The 17,879-nt window shown below is 41.1% G+C and overlaps 1 protein-coding gene across 12 annotated transcripts in view; it reads left to right on the top strand.

Annotated features, from left to right (window-relative positions):
• Window positions 1-1,511: 1,511 nt before the first annotated feature.
• CLIP1 (CAP-Gly domain containing linker protein 1) overlaps window positions 1,512-17,879 on the top strand; it is a 73,370-nt gene continuing 57,002 nt past the window's right edge. For 10 of the 12 annotated variants that reach the window (XR_012663258.1, XM_075110687.1, XM_075110696.1 and 7 more), the window contains exons 1-3: window positions 1,512-1,633; window positions 15,110-15,305; window positions 15,816-16,384. Coding sequence is in view for 11 of the 12 variants with exons in the window: in XM_075110687.1 (XP_074966788.1) it covers window positions 15,212-15,305; window positions 15,816-16,384 (663 nt within the window). In the remaining variant the exon portion in view is untranslated. Of the gene's footprint in view, window positions 1,634-4,410; window positions 4,486-15,109; window positions 15,306-15,815; window positions 16,385-17,879 lie in introns of those variants that run through there. The other 2 variants (XM_075110689.1, XM_075110688.1) reach the window with 2 other exon arrangements.

Raw genomic sequence — 17,879 nt, forward strand, 5'->3', positions numbered from 1 at the left:
CTCTGTACTAGACGCATCAGTCTTAATATTGCTTATGAAAACTTTTAATGTTGTGCATTGAACTGGATACTCTTGAGGTCTGCCTACATGGTAAAAGCCATGAGACCAAAAAATCAAATTAATGAAGGAAAAATGACGGAAAATGATACACGTTCTATATGGGCATCAGATCAATACTGAAAGCTCAAATCTATGACACTGGAAACAAGCACAAAGGTTCGCAACCTTAGCTCTCTGGCCAACAGACGTTTTGGGCAAATGTTCTGTACAGTTAGACTCTCTAGTTTTTACACTAATTGCAATTTCTGTGGTAAGGATTATTTCCATAGCCAGGAGCTACAGGGTCAATCTTGTGTTTTAAGCAATCATTTGCTGCCTCTGTGCTTCTAAATACAATCTAATATTAAAATCCTAAAGTCCTTATTCAGCACACTTTTTATCAGATTTCGCAGGCAGAAAGAAGGGTGGCTGTACATGGATTTGAGTATCTGTTTTAAAATCTAATGGCAATGGTAAGAGATTCTATTTAACATTTAGGAAGTGAAATTCTAACAAACGTTGCTAAATGCTGATCTAGTTGAAACCTATTATTCGGGAGACTGCGTCACACCATTTTGTGCTTTACCATGCTGGATTAATGCCAAAGAATGAAGCCAGAATGAAACACAAATTGCAATCCGTCTCCAGCAACGGAACTGCTTTCTCATCACCCTTTTGTTTGACTAGCATCATGCAGAAAGTAAATGATCTATGAGACTGCAGGCTGAGGTTTGCTTTGTGATGAATTCAGCAGTTACGGGCCAGCTCTTGCTGGGTTCTGTTGCCTATGTGTAAGAGGTAAAGTGAAGTAGTGCAGTTTGATTTGGCCTTGAATACTGGTGTTAAAACGATGGTGTGGGAGCTACTGCTATGCCTGTTTAAACTTCAGCAGTGGGTAACACCGGGTTCCAATGTATTGCTTCACAAACACAATGAAAATTAAAATATTCAGTACTTTAGAGAAGGAATGATAAATTTCTGGGCGTCGGGACAAAAGGAAAATGGAGAAAAGCAGCAGAGGGTAAAGTTACTCATCCATTAAGAGGTATATACTTCCTACCCCCAGACCTTCACCCCCTCCCCTTTACGCCCGGCTGCTGCCGCAGCGCCTTCCCCCAGGGGTCAGCGCTGCCGGGGCCCGGGGACGAGCCCAGCCCGCGCTCCGGGGACTCCCCGCAGGCTGCGGGGACGGGCGGCTCCCCCGGGGCCTGGCCCCCGCTCCCCGCACCGCGCGGGCCGCCCGGGAGCCAGGCTGAGACCGGGGAGAGCCGGTTCCCCCTCAGCCCGGCGGCGGCGGACACCCCCCGCGGGCCGCCCCGGGGCGAACAAAGCAGGGGGAGACAAAGGGAAAAGGAGGCGAGGAGGGGGCGAAGGGAGACCGCGGGGCAGGGGCGCGCAGGGAGGCGCCGCCGCCGCTGCAGTCCCCGCCTCGCGATGCCGCGGGCCCGGCCGGGCGCAGACGTTGTCCGCCCGCCCCGCCCCCTGCGAGCCGGGAGGCGCCGCCGCCGCTGCAGAGGGGGAGGAGGGGGAGGAGGCGGCGGCGGCAGGAGCTGCGGCCGGGGAAGGCGGCGGCGCGGAGCCGAAGGTGGCAGCGGTGAGGCCGCCGTTGAGGCCGGCGCGGGGAGGGCGATGGCGCCGCTGTCTGAGGGCGGGGGGGAGCCGCCGGTCGCCTCCCGCCCTGGGGCCTCCGCTTCCCGTCCGGGCGCCGCGCTGGGGCCCGCGCCGGGCGGTGAGGAAGGGAGGCGGCGCGGCCGGCGGTCAGGGGTGGGTGTGAGGGGACGGGGGGCGCCGGTGGCTGCGGGGCGCCGGGCGGTGGGCAGCGCCGGAGGGGCGATGCTGGGCTGGGTGGGGCGAGGCCCCGGGAGCCGGGGCGGGCGTTCACCACACCACCCCCCCCCGGGGAGCTGTTACCGTCCGCCACACGTGCCTGCGCTTCCCTGCCGGCCTGCCGGGGCCGCGGTGACAGCAGCCGGTTTGGCTGGTTCCCGAGCCGTGTGCCCGGGCTTGCCGGGCTCATTCCGCTCCTGTATGGCTTCCCCCGCCGCCGCCGTGCCCCCCGGTGCGACGGGGCCGGCTGCCCGCCGTGCTCCCGGGGCAGTACGGAGAGGCAGGCTGCGGGGCGCGGCGTCCCGGGTGGGCGGGGGGCTCCCCGGTCTCGTCTCCCACCGCGCAGAGCCCTTGGGTGCCTGCGTGGTTCGTGAGCAGCGGGCAGGGACGTGAGGGTCTCGAATGCGCTCTCTGCTCGAGTCTTACCCTCCGGAGATGCAGTGCTGTGCCGAGCTGTTGGTGGCTTGAGTGGGTGATTCTGGAGGGAAGGGGTCTGAGTGTTTCATGGTAAATGCTGTCCTGCAGTCCTCAGCATCCCACACTTAGATGCTGATATCTTGCCTATTAATGATTCGGCTTATAATTCACTTTGGCTTTTTTAAAAATTATTTTTTTTTTTAATTTTATGTCTGCTCCCCGTGCCTGTGTTTTCAGAGCTACTGATTTGCAGGTGAGCTGCTCATATTTTGCCCCACAGTTCCAGGTGGCTCAGCCAGAGTTTCGTGCCACGTTTATAGCCAGCGTTAGACCTGTGGGATCCGCAGGCAAAGGCTGTGCTCTAGGCCCCTCCTGCTTTCCGCTAAATCACTAGTGCTGCTACCTGAGGCGATTCAGTGTTCTCTGTGCCTCAGCTGTCATGGGGCACAAGGTAATTGTTGCTGTTACTCGCGTGTAAATGTAGCTCCTGCTGCATAAAAATCAGGAGTTAGTTTTCTTTTCATTATAACATCTTTGCGTATGTGTTTTAGATAATGAAAAAAACCCACCCAAAAGTTGACATCACAAGAAAATCTCTTCTAAACCGTAGTATGGGGAAGGAAATTTCATTTGTGACTGTATATGTTCATGATTAAAAATATGACTGTGAAATGAAGACTCTTTCCTCACGCCTCCCACCCCTTCACCTGCTTACCCGGTGTGCTGAGTGGGTAGGGTTTTATGGAAGTTCACAGGTTGCTTTGAGATCTTTGAGCAGAAAGATTTTAAAACATGTGATATCTCTATTAATATGCAGGAAGAAGAAATAAAAGAGGTACAAAAGAGGAAATGCCTTTATGCCTGCTGCTTTGCAAAGAATTTTAGTTAAAGAACAGAAATATGTATATAGTTCTGAAACTAGCCACGTCAGAGAGTTATTTTTCTTAAGTGTGTGTCTGTGTGCACCTGCTACAACATGTAACAAGAGAGCAAATTTGATACTGTGGAGGAAAAGTGAATAACTCCCCTGTCCTTAACAGCACTGTATCTTATTCTAAGGAATGTATAACTCTTCAGGTACCGACAAGACTTCTTCATTTACATACTGAACATAGAATGACTGAAAAAATGAGCAGAGGATTCTTAGTTCTTGGTTTAAACCTGTGAGATTTTAGGGTTCTCCTCTCGTCCAGTCCTTACATATGCTGGAAGATTTTCTGTCTGTGCGAAAGTGCACTAAAGCTTTGTGTGTGTGGAAGGGAGAGGGGGGTGTTGGCTGAAGCAAAAAAGCTGGGAAACACAATGTCAAATGTGTGTATCTTCAGTGATCAAGAGGGAGATTTTATTTGGCAAAAAAAAAAAAGTTTTTTGTAATTTGAATGGTTTCTTTTAAAGAGAAGATCTCAACTTTCTAGTAAGGGGCACAAAAAACAGCTGTCTCTTATCTCATCGTGGGGAATACTGTAGGAAATAAACAACCTCTCTCCATGTGTGATTATACTGTAGGAAGGAGCGGTGCTTGTACATGTGGATTGCTGTGACTTTCTAGAGCTCCTGTGGATTTCCTGTCTGAGGTATAGGCTGTGTTTGTTTATCATCTTCTGAATGTAAATATCCAGGACAGCCTTTACTTGCTTAGCTTGGGCAGATTGGATAATTTCCTTTAGTGTTCCTCGCTTTATCCTTGTGGCCCTGTTAAAGTTTTTCTTGGGAATGACTGAGAATATTTCAAAATAGGTCTTCCTTCGAAAGAAATAGAGCGATCTGTCTTGCCAATATGATTTTTCAAAACTGCTTTTCTTTCTCTCTCTCTAAAACATTCAGGTCAAATGTTAACTCTGTATGTTGAATGCAAGTTCTCTAGTGTTTGAACATGATGACCATGAATGAATGTAGCTCTTGTTTAATCTTTTGGCATTCCTTAGGGACTACTGGCTCTGCTGGCACGTATGAGAAGTAATGCACTGGAATCCTTATTGGACTGGCATGTTCAGAAATGCCTCAGATGGATGGTGTTTTGTTATTTAATGAAAGGCAATTATATACTGCATTAGCTGTAATCTCAGCTGCCCTCAGCTAGATGCCAATTTCTGCTGGAGTAACCATTTCGTTCTTCTTGACCAGCGAAACTGAAGCCAGCTCTGTCAGCAGCATGGTCCCTGATGACTTCAAACATCTACTGATATGTCTGTGCTTGTCCAGGTGCCTGTCCTTTACATCTATTTATTTTTGCAGAGTGATGTTGCACTTGCATGACTTACAGTAGTACAACTGACCCTTAGAAATACTCACGAGTCTGGTATCTAGCTCCTGGCCTCCAAATGGCTGGAAAAAATTGAGAAGACGTATCTAAGAACAGACTGTACAAGTTTCTACCTTAGCACCTGCCTAACTGCCTTCCACCTAGATCCGTTGCATCGTTTGTACAAACTCAGACAGAAGACTCTTGGTCAAATAGTACCATACATTATTTTAATTTATAAGACGTGTTCACTCTACTGTTTCAAGGAGAAACAGCAGTAAAAGCTGCTCAGTTTTCCTGATCTTTATACTCTCGCTGTCTATATTTTTATCTTGTTTTGAGGGGAAATTGCAAGGCAAAGAGAGAAACTCAGTATTTGATAGAGTTAGCTTATCTGACAGTTTCATTCTGCTTCTGTGCTTGGCAGTGGCATCCACTCAATCACAGCAACATTTATAAAAGTTCTGTATTTGTACTTCTTCTTTATTCTATGCCAGCCGTATAGCAGTCATGGTGCTAATTTAAAAGGCTAAGAACATGGAGAGCTAAAAAGGGGTTGCTGACTTCATGTTTTCAAAGTGTGTGAAACAGTTACAGTTTCACCCAAGTCTATCAAAATTAAATTCTTATTATAAAAAGCAGCATCTTTGTTTCAGCTGCTTCAGTTGTGGCTGTATTAGGGAGAAGCCCTGTGTCTTTGTTTCGATGCATTTGGTTTTGAGGCTGACAGGAGATGATATTTTTCTTCTCTAATTTAAACTTTAGATTCCCAACAACTTAAACTTGATGCTCTACTGTTCCAAAATCATAATTGTTATTGTGGACTGAATGTACTTACTGAAGTGGCTGAAGTGCATTATCGTCATCAGAAGTCAGTGCAGACAGCCAAACAAATTACTCTTCTTGTTATCAAAATGGAGGGCTTTTGGGAAGGACAAGAACTCCCTTGGAAAAATGAAACAGAAGTAGTAAGTATTGATAGTGGGCTTACCAGAAGAGGTGGCAATTATTTACTTTCTTGGGTGAAAACTTTCTCTACTTCTCAATCCTTGACTCATTCTGTAGAGAATGATGCATGCTTAGGAGGATCATGTGCTTTCTGATCTTTTAATAGACTATAGCAGTGACATATTTATAATGTGTACAGTGGCAACCTGAAGTGTTGGAGTTCGCATCAAGTTTTCAATGATTTTTTTTTTAAAGCTTTTTCACAGCTATCAGCTCTTCCTTATTACTTAAAGATGGAAGCTTTTTTAAAAAAAGTGAACAGACTGTGTTTAGAAATAGCAACATAGATTGAGAAAAAAATACGATATTGTTCGCACAAAATAATTTTTTACCATTACAGGCATCCGGTCTTATTTGTGCTTCATATTCAGTAGTTTGGTTTTTTGTGTTTCAGCATTATTTTTTTTCAGTGAGAATCTCAAGGCATTTAGGAATCTGAATGAGCATAGCAAGTTACAGAATGATAGGATGAGGTGACTTAAAATGCCCTTGATGCACAATTAAAATCCATAAGCAGAGCAGAAGCTCTAATGAATTATCTTTCTCATAGCATTGCTGCAATATCTAGCTGATGGTTTGAGGTCCTAAGCTTCTTATTATCTTTGATCTGATTCATCTTGCTCTTAGTACAGTTTCTTAGCTATAGGAATTTACCCTGCCTTTTTCCTTTCCCAAACATATACAGAGAGAATCCTGTTTATCCAGTTTGCAGTGGAAAGTTCTGCACTTTCCAAGGTAGAAAACCAGCCATGTGTCATCTTGCATGTCTTACTTACCAACTCAGCAATGTCACTAAAACCCTCTAATTTCCAGTGGATTTGCGTTTCATAATGGCTGCCTTCCTAACTATATTATATTAAAATTGTATATTATCTCCAAGCATACTGATAACCTACTGATAATCTGCTGCTACCAAGTGTATTGGTGGCAATACTTTGATTTTTCCATTTTGCTTCAGAAATTAGTTGGTCTGATCTAAAGTAAGTGGGAGAAACTCAAGACTCAGAACACAAGTCTCACTCCTACTGGTTGGCCTACTTCTGTGAAACATATAAGAATATAATATTTGTTTTTAGAAATGTCCTGTCTTTTTATTTGAAATTACTCATCAGGTTCAAAATCAAAGGAGAAATACATATTTGTATGCAGGCCTAGCTGTCATAAAAGCGCTGATGTTGAAAGATAATCTAAAAGTCTTTGGTCCTGAACATGGTATGGATCAGTGAACTCATATGGAAAACAGTTCAAGTAATCTCCATGATACAGAAATATAGTGCCTACTCTCTGTCTTGGTTAAGAAACAGATCTAATGTTGCTGGTTAAGCTCTAGATTATCCATGTCCTTAATGAGGGGCAGCATTGTGGGGTGTTTGGATTGATTCCCAAACAACAAATTTTGTTGTTCTCCACTCCCCTCTATGTGTGCAAGAAAGTAGGAGTGTCTTCTGAGTTCTTAAGGAAACAGAGATTCACTCTCTGAAGGTACGGAAAACCAGTAGCTATTTATGGGGATGTCCTTATAGTGTGGTGTGATGGTGCTTGATAGTGGGATGAGTGATGACAAGGCATAGTGTTTGCGTTAGTGTTGGGACTGTTTTGAATATCCTCTGGGTGTCTTTGTTTCACAGAACATACTAGTTGCTTCAGACTAAGTAATGTTTATCTAAACCAATGCCCTCTAAAATAGAGTTGAAAGATTTTTCAGGACCTCTGCTAGCGATCATATAGATATGATTCAGTTTGACTAATTTGTCAGCCACTCTTTGTTTCAGGTTACATTCATCAAATCAATGACACTGTCAAAAGAGCTGTGTCATACCAGTGGGCATAATTCCCAATTTATTCAAGCTTTTGGTTTTGTATTTTTATGGTAGCAAAAGTAAATTGTATTTCAAGTTAGACTAAAAATGTACTAAAACTTGCATGCAACAGCAATTTCCTGAAGTAATTCTGGTAGTGACTTTGGAGGTACTTCAGAAGAGCAAAGGATTGCTTTAATTCTGTTAATTTAATAGTTATGCCTCATTAAAATAAACAGAGATGCACTTCCTCAAGAATATGTCCCTTATAAAATTCATATTTCTGTTATGAACATGGTATGAGAAACTGAGGCGTTGTGGTTCATGTAGGATGAGCGTTTGCCTTTGTGCAGGGTATACCTCTCAAGAATTCATGTGAGGGTTGTATTGGACTGGGTTGGAATGAGCCGAAGTACAACGTCATAAGAAGAATGATCCTATATAAAGTAGGGGACATTCTTTCTTATTTTCTTATTAAATTTTTATTTCCTATACCAGTATCTGCAAACAGCAGATCTGAGAGAAGGCTCTGGACTCCTTTTATTTTTTTCCACCTGATCAGATGAGTTAAATGCCGAATTTTTTCCACCTTTAAAAGTGAGGTACTTAATACTGGTTTGATGGACATGTACCAGCCCATATATTGTGATGCTGGCAGTAAGCAGAGCATCCAGTAACCCAAATAAATATGATCGGATGGCACTTAGCATGATAAACATTGAATTAAGTGATGCATATTATTTTGGTGTCTTTTCTTATGGTAGTGATGTACCTGAAGAATATATTCAGATCGTCATATTACTTGATTAATTGACATCAAAATCTATGGTTTCTGGGAGACAAAATAAAACTGAAGTCGTGTTTTTAAATGCTCCCTTCTAATTGCTATGTGTTGAATGAGTAATCAGATGTAGACTCCCAAATGTCAACCCTTATTCTATTGAAATCTTAAATTCTTAATTCTGTTTTATATATAAATTCTTTCTTAAATTCTCTTCATTTCAACCTAAATGGTACCTGAAGGTGCCTCTGTAATCCCATAGTCTAATCACTGAACAGTACAGTTAAATTCTTGAGCAATATTCAGATAATCAGTTTGGTTTAGCAATGACTACAGAGGCTGCTACATCAGTACTGTAAAAATTTGCTGTTTGTGACTTGCTTTGTTATCAAATGCCTACTGTGCTTTCTGGCTTGTTTCAGTCCGAACTTGCTACTCATTCAATAAATGCTTTGGAGCTGACAAAATGTGCTGAATTTGCATTGAGTCATGAGCATTAGGTTTAGAGAGAAGTTCATTTACCGTTTCAGTAAGTGGCTTCAGGGGCTAAATGCAAAGAGACCTTGATGTGAATTCATAGCTCCAAAATGGTTTATTTAAGTAGTTGTCATGGTTTAACCCCAGCTAGCAACTAAGCGCCGTACAGCCGCTCGCTTACTCCCCCCTGGTAGGTTGGGGGAGAGAATCAGAAGGGTAAAAGCAAGGAAACTCATGGGTTGAGATAAAGACAGTTTAATAGGTAAAGCAAAAGCCATGCATGCAAGTAAAGCAAAGCAGGGAATTCATTCACTCCTTCCCACAGGCAGGTGGGTGCTCAGCCATCTCCAGGAGCGCAGGGCTCCATCACATGTAACGGTGACTTGGGAAGACAAAATGCCATCGCTCCGAATGCCCCCCTCTTCCTCCTCCTTCTCCCAGCTCTATATGCTGAGCATGATGTCATATGGTGTGGGACATCCCTGGGGTCAGTTGGGGTCAGCTGTCCCAGCCATGTCCCTTCACAAACCCTTGTGTTCCCCCAGCCCTTCTCTGGTGGGGTGGGGTGAGGGGCAGAAGGGGCCTTGGCTCTGTGTAAGCCCTGCTCAGCAGGAACTAAAATATCCCTGTGTTATCAACAGGGTTTCCAGCACAAATCCAAAACAGAGCCTCACACTAGCTATTGAGAAAATTAACTCTACTCCAGCCAAAACCAGCACAGTAGTAAATGGCTAGATACATGAAGTGTGCTACATCATTACAAGAGAAGTTCTGAACAGTTAATGCTTGAAGGCTTCCAAATCCATCTTTTTAGTTTAACTAATTGTAGTTGTTACAGAACTGATTTTGAAGCTTACTGTAACGTTTACAAATGGTATTGTGTGCTGTGGAATTATTTAATTATAAATGTAATCCAACACTTGCGAAATGGCCATTCAGTCTTTTTGGTTGCCCAGTATGAAGTATCTCCAGTAGACCCAGAACGTATCAGAGGAGGCATCATGGTCAGGAAGACTGTTGTTCCAGGACATGGCTCGTCTCTCATACTCCGGGTCTGCTGACATTGCAGTTTTCCAAAACATGAGAAATCTGGCTGCATAATCACTGGTAGTGGGGGAACATTCTTGTATTTCTCCTTGGAAACAAAACAAGATGGTGGCAATAGGAAATGCTGTTTAGGGAGGGTGTGTGAGGCTGTCTCCTTTCTGCAACTTATCCCTCTGCTATGTCTGCCTCATCCAGAATTGCTTCAGTAAGGATGTTGTTGGGTATGTCCCATTCTGGTCAGTTTGTGGACCTGCTGTGGATGAATTAATCTCATTCCTATCTGAACCTTCCAGAAGTTGGTTTCTGTGATTTGGCACATTCTTGCACAGAGAAAAATAAAGAGGCTACCTAAAAAGGTAGCAAGAAGCAAATAGCAGTGCAATGTGAAGGCATTTATTTTGTTCAAAGCCAAAATGTGGTTGTATTTTTAAATTGTGTATAAATTTCAAAAGCCTATAAATTCAAGTAAGAGCATTATTGTAAGTGCTTTTGGAAATACATATATCTATACACACACACTCGCTTCTTACAGAAATGTAATACCAGCCCAGGAGACCACAAATACAACTTTCAGAGCTATAATAAGAATTACATCTGAATCATACAGAAGATGCTTATATGCTTCAAAGTTTTAAGATTGCAGTAATTTTAGGAGTTGTATGCATTTGTAACTCTGCAGGGTCTGAGCTCTTGGAGTAACTCATGGACCAGAAGAGAAAACTTTCCAGGTTCAAAATTCCAAGTTATTTTCTCTAAACCATTGTCAGGATATTTGAGGAATGATTCATGAGCTTCTGAAAGCTTGGCAGTAGTGTTTATGAACATCAAGAGTATGAAACAGATATTTAAGAAATGCCGTTCAGGCTGTTATTTCAAGCGTAGTGCTTCATGTGGTGAGTTTGTTTTTCTCTCAGGAAAGTAAAGTTACTGGATCGCGGTGGTCTTTGTGGATATTTTCCATATCACTTTTCTACAGAAGGGATTTTCTGATTTATTTTGTACATGTTACATTTTCTTCATGGTATGGTCAGAATTTGTTTTCGAGATACCTACTAGTTGACTGCCACAGGGATTGCATATGATCTTCTCTGGTTACAGATCCCTGTGAGGTTCTCAGCAGAGTTACCTATTCTACGCAATCCTTTAAGAATATTTACTCTGTGTCTGTTAGTCTTAATGTTTATACGTATTTTGCAAAGCACTGGTATGCTTAGGAGAATTAACAAATTGAAGTGATCTTTTTTTGAGTTTAGAAATGTGTTTGCATTGAAAGGCATATTTAGTCTCTTAATGGTGTTAAGTCAAGTTTAATAGTAATCTTTTTAATACTAAATGTTTTGAAGAACTCGTGCAGGACTGATAGCGGGTGGTCATCAATGAAATTGTTTCACTTTATTATACAAATAACCCATAAAAGTAGTGTTCCAGCCTCAAAGTACTCTGCACAGTCAGACTGCATGTGTCTGCATGCAGAAGATGGAGATTATGCAGTCTGGTTTGAGTCAATTCAAACATTATGCTGCTCTATTCTGGAATGTCCTCTTTGTTTCCGTACCAAATGGACAGACAACTTGCTTTTCTCCATGGAAACACTGCATCTGTTCCACCATAGTCCCGAGTTGTTTCTTCCTTAAATTGTCAAGTCATTGTTTCTAATGTTTTATCAGATGAAACGTTTTACTTTTGATGTTGTCACTACCTGTCCTGAGGAAGGAGGGTGTGGTGATGACAGCATGCTTATCAGATATCAACTAAGCTTAAAGAACTATTGGTACTGTTACCTTCTTGTCATGACTACAGGGTTAAGTGGAGTGAGCTGAGGCTTTAACTTTTATCCCTGTTTTCTTATGTAATTGTGTTTTAGTTCTTTTTGGAGTACTAGTTGTTGAAAACAGTCTTGAAACACACAGTGGTGGACAGCTGTTTTCTTTTATTATAGGAATTATTTTTTGACAGTTGCAAAATATTCTCCTTTTCTAATTCAGAGTTATGTGGTTAAATATTATTTATTTATTTTTAATCTCAACTTGCCAAAAGAATTAATATCTATTATCAGATTAGTAGGATTTCTTTTCTTAAACCAATGGTTCTCAACTTGTTGCTCATGGATTGCTTTGATCTGTGTGCTACTACTTCAAGGTCTGTAAAAGTTAAGTAAGAAGAATAAGAATATTATTAATCAGCTAAAAGGGCCAATGCAGGGGTTCATGTCTGCATTTGAAAATTTCTAGTAGCTAACACACACAAAAATTGCAATTCATTCAAGAATGAAATGCATTTTCATATTGTAAGAAATAATGTATTTCCCAGTAATGGCACAAGTGTAAAGCTTGTGTTTAAAATATTTTATGAGAACTTGTGGCTTTCTGAACACTTAAATAGTATATATTATCAGACTGTTTTGGGGCATTTCCTTAGGTTCCTGTTATGAGCTTTTGAGAAACTTAATGTTATTGTCTTTTGGTTATAAAGATTCTTTTTCAGGAGAGCTGAGGTAGATTCAAGGAAGGGAAGGGAACAAATCGAGACAAGTGCCAAGCTGCTCTCTCTTACAAGAACTAAAATTAACATCTGGAGCCTCTTAGGAAACACTGAAGTGCGTAATGCTTAAAATTACTGATGCAAATTTACGTGCTTTCAGTGTTTTATGAATTCTATTAGGAAACGCTGCTATATGAAGGTCCTGTCTCTTTCTAAGACAGAAAGTTGCATTTTCACTATTGCAATAAGGCAGTAATTTAGCAAAATACGTTGCCTATATTTTGGCAGTTTTTAAAATTAAGCTACAATTTCACAGCTCTGAAACCAGGGCACAAGGGATTGTGTTACTTCTGGCCTAGTTGAAGGCCTGTATATTGAGAAAAGCAAATGACACAGCAAATATATAACCCATGACTGTGGAGAGCAAAATTAAAATATGAATGAGTATCCTGAGCCAAGAAATGCAATATTGGAACATTTTAGCTTTCTGTTGAGCAGAGGTTTGTTAAACATCTATTAATAAATAATTATTTGAAACTGGCAAAGTGTAATTTTGGGGGGTAATTTAGCGTTTGTTTTCTTTTAATATACTTAGCTTATGTGGTTACTACCTGTGTGCTGCTGGAATGCTCTTTGAGGGCAAAAAAAGTAGTAGTATATGGAGATGAATGGTGGAATACTGTAAGACAGCTTCTGGCTTCCTGGTTTTAGGAGCCAGTCTTTCTTAAGGGGGACTTGCCTTTGACCCAAATGAGGTTGTTGAATTTCCATAAATTTGGTGTTTGGTGCTGACAGAGAAGACTGTGAACTAAAAAGAACTGACCTTGATACTTCCCACATTTCTGTATTTGTACCAAATCATGCTTTATTATGTACAGTTTTTCTGTTGCATGTATTTTGATGGATTGAGGAAAGTAATTGAGGCATGCATGGAGGTCCTGGCAGTGGAAGAAATAGGGCCTATAGTGTGAGGAAGAATAGGTAGATAGCATGTGTATGAGAGAGAAAAGGAAGGCTTTTCAAGTCCTTGGCATGTAAGAGCAAAGTGCAGTTTTAAAAGATTTCTAAAACAAAATATGAAAAACTACAATGCACTCGGATTTAGCAGGGAGGGCAGGTATGTACTAGGAGAGGGGGAAAAAACCCCAGTGTTCCTGGTGTCTCCAAAGTGACATCTTATGCGATCTTCCAGTTGCTCTTTTATATAACTGTATGCTTCTCAGTTCTTTCACAGCTTAATCATTTTTCATGCCTACCCTCCTGCTTTGATTTTAGAGAGCTCCTGCTTAAAAATTAACAGTAAACTGGCATACATCTTGCAGAAACAATGGAGACATTTTTCTCTTCAGTAGTCATAACTCTGCAGATGGGTGGGTGACATACTTCTGGCAATGCTAGAAAAAATGTTCAGCAATCTACAGTGCTGCTTCTGAGTTTTCATGGAGCTTAACTTAAACTGTAGACAAACACCATACAGCCAAGGTGGTAATTAATGCTTTTTTTGAATTATAACACTCTTGTAGCCTTCTTAGAAAATGACTTGAAATTAGCATGGCCGATCTTGAAATAGCAGAAGAAATGTTTCACTTTGTTATTTAGGTTCATAAAGCAGTGTGCCTGATACTTCCCCTCCTTCCCCTCCAGTCAGTTGATTTTTAGGAGCACCAACGTGCTGGCTATTAATAACACATGAGGGGTGAAACTTATGCTGGTAGGTAAAAGACATGGTTGGCTTGTCTCTTTAGTCTTCCTTTCTGTAGTGTAGCAGTCTCTCCTTCACTAGTGTTTGTTTTGCCTTTAAATGTACTGCACACCCAGTATGCGCCTGGGCGCTGCTGGTAATGGTTTTGGGAAGCCTGCAACTGGCCAGCTTTCTGCCTGTGCGTGTGTACCCCTTGATGCCCAAAAGCTGAGTAAACGGCAGGACTGAGACCTGCTTTACAGTTCTTGTTTGTCATGTTCTGAGCACAGTTGAGCAAACAGTCTATTGCTACATGTCTACGTTTCCTTCCCCCCCGCCACAGGTGTTTGTTTAGATGCATGATTTTTTTTTTTTTTTGTGGGCATAGCTGTTCTGTCAGTGCCTTAAAAGCTTAGCAAATATCCAACCTGTGTTCACGCAGAACAGTTAATGCTTTTGAAGATGATGGGGAGACAGTCATGTTACAGTTTGGCTTTGATTTCACGTTATAGAAAGAAAAATAGATTTTTCATTACAGATAAAGAGGCTTTCTAAAGCTTTGTAATCAGAAGGAAGATGCCTTCTGTGGCAAAAACCTCATGAAATAGTTCCCTGAAAAGCTTATAGCTGCTTCCAAGGCAGAGCAGCGCTCTATCCTAGCAACGTAGGGAAGAGTCCCTCCTCCTCTTTCCAGAGGAGCGAAGCTGGGGCACTGTGCTGGGGACTGCGAGCCAGTGTGTCTTGTGATCTGAAAGATCACATTCAGCTGAGGTGGATGTTTGCTTTTTCTTTGTCATCATCTAACTCTGTTGATCAGTCTTCATTTTTCAGTTCCAATCTCTCTTAAAAACTTTATTCCTTTTATCCTGAAATTTGTGGTTTTCTTGATTTCTCTTGCAGTTAGTTCTCTAGTCTCAAGTTGTTTTTGCTGGGGTATTGCAACACTTGAAAAATGTGACTGAAAACAGTAGGGTGCACGGAGTGGTTATATCTATGTGTAATGTTAGTAATGCTGTTAAGGGGTTTGTTTTTCTTTCTTAAAATAGCCTTTTAGTTTAAAGCTCAAGATGAATACAGCAGTATTCAGCAAAGTGAGTTATTTTGATGTTCTGTGTTCAGACTCGGTGACTTTTAATAGGAAATGCCCTTCAAAAGATGAGATGGAAATGCTATCCTGGGAAATGCTTCTGGTTGTTATTGTAAAGCATCTTTTATCATGCATTTCGTACACAGACCGTGTATATATAGAAATTTCTTCTGCAGGAGTTAAAATACTGATTTTTGTTCCATGTCTAATATTTTATATACAGGTTTATTCCAGAGTTGGAAAAACTCAAATAATATATTTTATCCATGTTTGGAAAAAGATAGTTGCTACAGACAAAGAGGAGTAACACTGGTATTGCAAAAAGATGAGTATGTTAAAACCAAGTGGACTTAAGGCTCCTTCAAAGACCATCAAGCATGGGAGTACATTGCTAAAAACACCTGCATCTGTTGCAGCTGGTAAGGAATATTTAAATATCTTAATTTTTCCCATATTCATCTTCTAGCAAAAAGTACTTTGAAAACTATGAGTATACACTATTTTTACTATTTACACCAAGGTATTTTTGCTTGTATTTCTTATCTAAAAAAAATGTGCATAATATGCAAAAAATCTGAAGTTACTAATTCGATGTGATCAGGTAGTTTTCCTTGAAGAAACCTTGTCATGATAAAGATGATAGGGTAGTTTTTGAGGCAAGTTTTGCAATCTTTACGAGATTTTTACCAAAACCTACATTAAATGCACTCAATGTCTCTGTCCTTAGATTTTGAATTTTTGCCCTTAGATTTTGATTTTGTATTCCAGAGATTACAGTGTTTTCATAAGTTAAGAAAATTTGGAACTGTGCTCTTCCTTCTAGAAATCATATATTTCCAAATGCTTTTTACATTGAAACTAAGTCATGATGCTCTCTGGAGTATTAGTGTATTTGATTCCTGTTGCTTTTGCACTGTGCTTGATTCCAGCTCCCCCAGAAAAAGCCGCTTCCAGTGAAAAGGCCTCGAGCACAACCACTGCAGATGCACATGAAGAATTTGTGGATGATTTCAGAGTTGGGGAGCGTGTTTGGGTCAATGGAAATAAACCTGGCTTTATTCAGTTCCTCGGTGAAACGCAGTTTGCTCCAGGACAGTGGGCAGGAATTGTACTAGATGAACCAATTGGTAAGAATGATGGCTCTGTGGCTGGAGTTCGCTATTTCCAGTGTGAACCCTTGAGGGGAATATTTACAAGACCATCAAAACTGACAAGAAAAGTGCTGGTGGAAGATGAAGCCAATGGTACACAGACAGCTCATGCTTCTAGAGCTACATCACCAACTTCCACATCAACTGCTAGTATGGTGTCTTCATCTGCCGCTGCACTCCCCCCTTCAGGGATTCCACAAAAAACTTCACCGCTTGCTGCTAAGGAACATTCAACGCCTCAGATTAGCAATCTTTCAAAAACTGCAAGTGAATCTATATCAAATCTTTCTGAAGCTGGATCACTAAAGAAAGGAGAAAGGGAGCTCAAAATTGGCGATCGAGTTCTGGTAAGATGCCTCTTTGCTTTTGGTTCATAACTTGCAACTTCTGCTTATACTCAAAACTCTTCTACTATTTCCTTGGTCAAGGTAATGTAAATTTATGCTCTAGCTTTCTTTTCATTGAGTATCTTCTGTAGACAAGGTCTTCACACGTGGTTTTGCATACTAGAGTAAGATCTTTGCAGTACCAAGGTAAAATGGTTGGCAGTTTCTAATCTATTATGTTTTGCTAGTGGTTAAAAAAAAAAATTAGGTCTTTAACAACATATTTGTAGCTTATCTTTCCATAACTTCAACAACTACAGTCATGCTAAGTAAAAAACTAGCTTGTGAGATTTCCATGCAGTTCTCTTGCACTATTCAGGGCCTTGTCTTTAGAAAGCTAACAGTTCAGTTGTTCCCCTCAGTGGTGGTAGGCAGCAACAGAAGTAGTCACATAATGCCACTGATCACCCAGCAATTACGTGTTCTGCTGGTCATGTGCCATGTGACTTGGCTGCCCTTCCTAAATTCAAAACCATAAATGCTTCTGCTGATGTATCATTTCACCCTTTTAAAAGGGACTTAAGTTGTGTTAGTTTAAATTCTTTTTTAAAAAATAATTATGTTGTATACCTTTTATATTTGGATCAAGGTAACAGAGCATGGGTCATTTTTGATAACTGATTTGACATACACCTACTAAGAGAAGTGGGAAACTTTGCCTTGAAACACTAGCCTTTGTTTGAAAAGGCAGTAGAAAGCTGGTGATACGTTGTTTGTGTTATATTCTTTATTTAAAGGGTATGTATGTAGCCTTCAAATATAACCAGAATGATATTTGTATGTCTACCAGATCTACGATCGCTGTAACAGAGATCTGATTTTAGGTTTGAATTACTTGTGTGCATCATTAAGCTGAAGAATTATCTTACTGTTATTTTGATACAATGTCTTTTTATTTAGAGTACAATTTTTTTAAATATTTCCATTAGGTAAAAACAAGGACAGGAATGAATGCCCTGGCATAGAAAGCATTTCTGGGGTTACCATAAGATCCTTGTGTAGAAAAAGATCTCATGGGTTTTATTGTCTGTCCTGCATTGCCCCACCACATAATGAATGTGCAGTGCAGATTCTTCAGCATTTTAAAAAAAAAATTAAGGAAGAATTTGACTCCTCTTTCTGTGTGAAGAAAGCTTAAAACGTAGGGCCAAGTTGAAGAAAGTGTGAAGGAGACTGAGGTGAAGTGAGGGCAGGGTTCAGCTGCGAGCTAGGAGTTGGGCAGAGATGTGTTTTCTTGGAGTGGCAATGGAAACAAAGATTTACCGTTTATCCCTAGCTATTTTTGTCAGAGACTACCGCCCTGTCTCAGCATCCATTTTTAACCACTTGTTTGCCTTTTTCTCAAGGACCTTTATGAGATCTCCTGGGATATCCTTTCTGGGTGGGAAAATTCTCTGATGGCTATGAAGGCATCACTCTAACTTCCCTGTGTCTTATTAGTGCAAATTACAGAAGC

This window comes from Phalacrocorax aristotelis, chromosome 15 (genome assembly GCF_949628215.1).
Source record: "Phalacrocorax aristotelis chromosome 15, bGulAri2.1, whole genome shotgun sequence".
In the NCBI taxonomy this organism is placed as follows: Eukaryota; Metazoa; Chordata; class Aves; order Suliformes; family Phalacrocoracidae; genus Phalacrocorax; species Phalacrocorax aristotelis.